This window comes from Hevea brasiliensis, unplaced genomic scaffold (genome assembly GCF_030052815.1).
Source record: "Hevea brasiliensis isolate MT/VB/25A 57/8 unplaced genomic scaffold, ASM3005281v1 Scaf149, whole genome shotgun sequence".
In the NCBI taxonomy this organism is placed as follows: Eukaryota; Viridiplantae; Streptophyta; class Magnoliopsida; order Malpighiales; family Euphorbiaceae; genus Hevea; species Hevea brasiliensis.
In genome coordinates, this window is record NW_026614640.1 from 143,722 (window position 1) to 151,035 (window position 7,314).

Sequence of the window (7,314 nt, forward strand, 5' to 3'; positions counted from 1 at the left end):
GCATAGGACTGGAGTGGAGTTTGGTGGTTGGGAACTCTTTCTTTCATCTTTATCTTTCTCCTCTTTTGGGTTTTTGATTTCTAGTGTCTAGCGTATGCTTCTTTTGTAGCATTAGTGTCTTTTGGGTGGTTTTGCTTTTTCTTTTTTATTTTGTCATTTGAAGCCTATTGATATGATATAAAAACAAATTGCAAAGCACATTTCTTCTAATTTTGCATTTAGACCTTAAGCCATTATTTATAACTTATATAATCTTGAGTTTTTACCAAGCAATCTATTTAAACTATTCTACTCATAATTTCTTCTTGATAATTAGTTCGTTTGAATGTTGCAAATATTGGTATGTTGTATATTTAGTTAATAAATTTGAGTCATTTTGCTCTCTCTCTCTCTCTTTTTAAGGTCTGTTACCATGACCAATATTGTTATTATTTGATCACATATTTACACCTCAATATTCTTGACAGTCAGTCATTGCTTGAGATGGGTACAAAAGATTATACCTTTGTACAACTTAATCAGTTGATTGGGAGGAAAACTGGAGGAATATCAGTTTATCCATTCACATCATCTATTCGGGGCCGGGAGGAACCGTGTAGCCATATGATAGTTCGTGGAAAAGCAATGGCAGGGCGAGCTGAAGACTTATTTAACCTGGTACTTTAACAGTTGTATTGGTTATCTGTCATTGTGCATTCCACTTTTGTATGCTTAGGGCATGAATGACTCTAAAATATTGGGGATACTTGAGTTACCATTGATATTGCATTTATAAATTTGTTAATGCAAGGGTGCAATGGTTCAATCATTTTCACTATAGGGCTTTTCAGTGATGTTCTTGTGGACATAAAATAGTTTGTGTCAAGAATATATTCTGAACTGCTCTCTGTTTATGTTATTGGAATTCTGCTTTGACATCTAAAGAATCCGGGGACTGTAGGAAGTTTGCAAAGTAGAAAATATTATAGTGTCTTTAAATTATTGATTTCATTCAAGCTTGTCTGCTCTACACCTTTCAGCTTCTTTTCATTAAAAAGTCCTATGATTAAGAGTGTACTGTTAGCTTTGGGTGAAGCCACATTTTCTCTTATTATAAATGATATAATAGTAATACAGCTGTTCTATGCATTTTACCATGCTCATGCTGTGAATGTGATCTTCCCTGTGCTATTTTCTTATGTTGATGTGAAATTTCTTGTTTCTTATTGATGGACTGTGATACTGAGGGTCGATGTATACTCTATTGCAGGTTAATTGTGTACTTCAAGAAGTACAGTTTACAGACCAACAGCGTTTTAAGCAGTTTGTATCCCAAAGTAAAGCAAGAATGGAGGTATCTCTAAATTTTGTTGCATCTTTTCTTTCAAGAACCTAATAGATTGTATCTTTTCTTTTAAGAACTTAATCTCAATGTCCCTGTTTTATCTTCAGAACCGATTGAGAGGCAGTGGTCATGGAATTGCGGCTGCAAGGATGGATGCAAAATTAAATGTTGCAGGGTGGATTTCTGACCAAATGGGTGGCATAAGGTTGGACATTTGGCTTCATCCTTTTATTCTTAATTTCATCTGTCCGCATTTACTATACTCTTCCCGCTTAAAAACTTTTTCTAGGATTTTATTATATAAGTGGTAACTGAGCAACAGATCACACTTCTGTCCCAATGGAGTTCATGCCCATGCATCTTGTCCTGAATGCATCTACCCCCTTCCCTGCCAAAACAAAAAAATAAAATAAAAAATAAAAAATGAAGGATAAGCTTATTATGTTTTTGCTGTACCAAAGATTTAATAATATACCATACTGATATGGCTTTGACTGTCTGGTATATGTATAGCTACCTGGAGTTTTTACAAGGCCTAGAGGAGAGAGTTGATCAAGATTGGTCTGGAGTTTCTTCATCTCTTGAGGAAATTCGTGCATCCTTGTTATCAAGGAATGGCTGCTTGATAAACTTGACGGCTGATGGGAAAAATCTTACAAACGCAGAAAAATATGTTGGCAAGTTTCTTGACTTACTTCCTAGCAACTCTTTTGCCGAAACTGCCACTTGGAATTCTCGAATTTCACCTGGAAATGAAGCTATTGTGATACCTACGCAGGTATTATTATTATTATTATTATTATTTAATTTTTGGTCTCCATTATCTGTTTTTCTGAAACTAACCTCAAATTTTTACCTTTTACAGGTTAACTATGTTGGCAAAGCTGCTAATATTTATGACACTGGATATCAGCTTAGTGGGAGTGCGTATGTTATTTCAAAGTACATTAGTAATACATGGTTGTGGGATCGAGTGCGTGTAAGTGGTGGAGCATATGGAGGGTTTTGCGACTTTGATACTCACTCAGGTGCTATAATGTGATATAATGCTTGGCATAGATTTTCGACTTGCTATTTTTATCTAATTAATAAAATTGTTTGTTTTGTAGGTGTATTCTCCTTCTTATCCTATCGGGACCCCAACTTGCTGAAGACACTTGATGTATATGATGGAACTGGTGATTTTCTACGTGAGTTAGAAATAGATGATGACACTCTTACTAAATCAATTATTGGGACCATTGGAGATGTGGATGCGTATCAGCTGCCAGATGCTAAGGGTTACAGTAGGTATGTTGACACGATGTTTTGTTTCATTGTCTTTGCATCGCTGGTTTGATATCATCAGTTTTTCTCATAGTAGTATGAAACATAACATTTTATTTTTCATTATTGAAGTTGTTGGAAGAACAGACGCATTTCAAACTTATGGCAATACATAACATTTGTGGCTCTCTTCTTTTTTCTTTTTGTCCAATGACTTGGCTTGCAAAGGGTGTTTTGTGTGTCAAAACTAGATAGGAAACCAAACTAGTTTCCATTCTTTCTCATCTTTCATTTTCTTCTTGGGTTCATAGTCCACTATGTGCACAGAGTTAAGTTGCAGTTGTGTGATGGAAACAAGGTTTTGTGGCCCTCTGCTCTTCAAATGTCTTTTCTAAAATGCATTAGACTCATTGAAATGCCTATAACTAATTAACATAAATAAATCAAATAAAAACATTGAATCCATAATTTATCTTACCCTTGAATTAAATTTATAATTATCTGGAAGATTAGTTAAGCTGAATTTCTAATGTATTGTTATGTTTCAATTGTATATATAATTTATTAAAATTAATTATGAAATAGCTTTAAAAAATTTTTAAAAATTGTAGTTAGAAAACTACAGTATAATGTTACTAGATCTATCACAAGCCAAATGTTAGTACAACAAATTTTTGCAAGCATCAATAACTAAACCAAATTTTACTTCCAAATAAAGAGTGAAAAGGCCCCTCAATATACCATCATTGACTTTATTAATTATTATTATTATTATTATTATTATTATTTTTGTTTGCTTTGGTACTGTCATTATAGAACTGTCAAAAGGTCTTACGAAGGGGTGTAAATGAGTACAGCTTTGTGCAAGCTCAGCACAATCGCTTAATGAGTCAAGCTCCAACTTGACTTTTAGGCTCATTCAATAAACGGATTGAGCTTAAACTTACTGCTTGGCTCATGAGCCGACTCGTTTATAGGCTCATGAATGAGCTCATAAATATATTATTATTATTATTATTATTATTATTTTGACTAATCATAAGATAATTAAATTATAATATACTTATAAAATAAAAAAAAATAATTAAAATATATAACTATATAATATATGCTGTTGTAATTTAATTAATAGTGTCATTATAATTATTAATGTAATTATTATGATTTATTGGCCCTATCATTAAATGTGTTTGGATAATAATTAAACTTTGAGTCAAACTCAAGTTGTGAGCCTAGCTCATGAGCTTGATAAACGGGCTAAATGTGAGTCAAGCTTAAACTCGAGTCAAATAAAATCTAAATGAGTCAAAGCTCAATGAAAGTTGAATAAGTTGAGTCTGAGCTCTTTAAAGCTTGGCTCGTTTACACCCGCTGCCCTTGCATACCATTTTGGGCGGGTATAATAAGGTACTAAGTAACATTAAGCTTAAATTTCGTGTAGTAAAAGTGTTGAAGAATTTAGGCTGAAATTGTGAAAATGGTGGCTGCCTTGCTGGAGAAGTGGGGGAATGCAACCTTGTCAGGTAACCAAAGAAACTGGCCTTTTTATATGTGTAACAGCCATTATGGCCATTGCAGCCATTACCAAAAAAACACGCACACTTCTAGTAGGAACTAGGTAGTAATTATTTAATGGGTGTTAAAATCATGTAATGGCTGTTATTGGAAAGAATGTGTATGAACAGTGTTGTTAGAACTGGACTAGAAAATGGCAAACCGTTTGATTTTCAGTCTGGGTGACCATTCATTCACTATTTTGGTCATACTGGGAGTTAATTGGTATTTACTGTGGTCAAATAGGTCAACAAGTTAACAAACCGTGGTTCAACCATTACCAGCTCAAGGGAAATTCAGAAATGCAGGAGCAAAAATCCCAGCGTTTGGTTTTGCATAAAAGATTCTGGAAACACCAGCTAGCTACGTGCTAACTAATGTTGCAATTCTTTTAACTTTTATTATTTATTCAGTGATAAATCGTACAGACTGCATGGAATTGGGTAGGAGAAAGTCAAAGGGAGTAATATGAGTGGGGGTTAACATCCTAAGTTCCTTGTACTGTTTGGAAGTAAGACAAGGGAATTGTTAGTGAAGGTTTACCCATTTACACTTATTAAGCTCTCAAGTCTCAACATCCATATTTCTTGAATTCCAATTGGAGTTTCATGCGAGTGATGAAAATGAGTATAAAAAATTAAAATAAATGAGACAAACTTATGGACATTAATTTTTATGCTTCCAATAATGCCAGTTAATAATTGTTGTTTTTTCTTTTTTGTTAACGTTCCTTGACCTTATATATCCTTACAAAATTTCCAAACAAGTTTAATGTATGAATGGCCTTTTTTTTTTTAAAATTTTTTATCTCCTAACCCATCTAGAACCCCTGAAAAAAAGTTGAGGTTAATTGTTTCATTGCTTTCCTTTCCTTGCAATTCCTTTAAAAGATTTCCTCCCTTTCACTCAACTCTTAAAACTACATGCAAAGCATTACAAGCTTTTATTAACTTTTAGTAGATTGTTGTATATTCAACAAATAAGTATTCAATTCAATCACAATTAATCATGTCCTTATTTTGGTTGAACCTGAGACCTTTATTGTTTCTCCTTTTCTGGTTTAGTGAATGGACTTGTTTTGAAAATAAAACATACTGGTACAAGCTGGGAAATGCCGTGTGCCTAGAAGTTTTAGGGAACTGCATTCTCTGTCTGCTCTTATTCCCCTTGTTTATACAATCATAAGTGCTGATTGTCGTATTTATTGCTTTTTCAGTTTGTTGCGGTATTTGTTGGGTATCACAGAAGAAGAAAGACAAAAGAGAAGGGAAGAGATACTATCAACCAGGTAAAGGATTTTTATTAGCTATTTTGCCCTGGTACAGATGTCTGGCGCAATTCTACAATGGAGGACAGAAAAATTCCATTACATAAAAAGATCAAAAGGCTTTTTTTATTATTATTTTTTTACGGGGGCAATGGTGCAATTGGGGCAGGGGTTGGCACATAATTAATTTGGATGGTAGTTGTGACAAGAAGCAAATTGAAGTATGCTTATTTTTGGATATTGCTTATACTTTCAACATTGTCATTGCTTATCTAAAAACACAAACACACACACACACACACACAACATTGTCATTGCTTAAATTAAACTTCTCTAATAAGTACAAGGGTGAAATTGAGCTTTAAGTCTTTATCAAATATTCAGCCTAATGCTTATGAAAAAAATGAGGATTTAGATGGATGACATAAAAAATGTTGTTCACTGCTGCAACAGACAACTTGAGTGATATTTTATATTTGAAGAACGAATCTAAGTGCCTTTGTGGCATATAGATTCACCGGTTACAAGTTTGTAGAAGAAATTATGAAAACCTGGTTTACCCTTTTGATCTATGACATGTGAACTCTTCTGTTTCAAGCATGGGTGCTTTAAATTGTTTCAAGCTTTTTTACCTTCTCCTTTTCTCTGCAGCTTGAAGGACTTCAAGGAATTTGCTGATGCAATTGATGCAGTTAAGAATAAAGGGGTTGTGGTTGCAGTAGTCTCGCCGGAGGATGTTGAGGCTGCCAACAAGGAGTGCTCCAACTATTTCCAAGTGAAGAAAGCCCTTTAAAGCCCCGAAGGTTACATTTTCCTTGGGCAATTATTTTACTGTACTACCATATACAAATTGAGATGCTCAAATTAATTTACCAATTTTTTCATAGTGCTCAACAAATTAACAGATAATATAGTTAAGCGTACCATAGGGATGCTTAGAGGTTAATCGTATCTCCATTGTAATTTATGAACTCCTTGAATATGAGCTTAGGGCAAGAACCGTTGCATATACTCTTCTCATCTTCACTCTTTAATGAAAGACACCATTCTGAGAGCCTTCTGCTCAAATCACAGCGGTTGCTATTTCCTTGGATATAATGACGTGATTATGTGGTTAATTAACATTTTGGAATCCTATTATGCCTTTCATTTTTTGTTAAGGGTGTAGTTACAGAAAGCTCAAGCTCATACGAGATTCAACTACCGTTAGATTAAATATTTGCATCTAGATTTGTGCGTTTATTATATATATTTTAATTAATTTTATATAAATATCAACACAAATATTTGATCTAATGGTTATTAAGTTCGTTTTTATATGAGATCGAATTTATATTAGATATATGCTTTTGTTAGTTCATATATTTATTAAAGCTGTTTAAAGCTTGTTTTGCAATATTTGCTTGATTAGGTGGCGACAACATGAACTTTAACCGCAAATTGATTCTTATTTTCTCATAAATAATTCACAAGTTAAAACATTCAAAATTGGACATTGTTGGAATGCTGCTGCAAATACATGCTACTGAAAATGGTCAATAGTTTACAATTTTTTGTTGAATATTGAAGTCGCAAACTATGCTTGCTCGCGGGATCCATTCACGGTGTTTGTCGTCTTCTTTTATTTCAAACTGGGCTTCTTTTTGAGTTGTGAGCAGCCAAATCTACGCACAGTGGCAGCTAGGATATGTTTGTTCTTGATTTTTTACTGAAGAATCAGGAAAGCGAAACGATGTTCGTGAAATGAAGGCAAAACTAGAAAATTGCAAAAAAATATAATTTTGAAATGTTGACTTATATTATTAAATGCTTATAGGAATAGCAAACTCTTTATGTTGTTGAGAATATATTTGTGTCTAGAGGCGAGTATAATTCAATTCGATCTAAATCAAATTAATCAATC

At 33.5% G+C, this 7,314-nt stretch overlaps 1 protein-coding gene across 1 annotated transcript; it reads left to right on the top strand.

Annotated features, from left to right (window-relative positions):
• Positions 1-468: 468 nt before the first annotated feature.
• On the top strand, positions 469-6,420 carry LOC131176518 (presequence protease 1, chloroplastic/mitochondrial-like). Its single transcript, XM_058141565.1, has 8 exons — positions 469-657; positions 1,250-1,333; positions 1,432-1,529; positions 1,838-2,102; positions 2,190-2,352; positions 2,434-2,614; positions 5,361-5,432; positions 6,063-6,420. Exons 1-8 carry the CDS (start codon positions 484-486, stop codon positions 6,202-6,204), a joined length of 1,179 nt encoding a protein of 392 aa, XP_057997548.1. The 5' UTR covers positions 469-483; the 3' UTR covers positions 6,205-6,420.
• Positions 6,421-7,314: the final 894 nt, after the last annotated feature.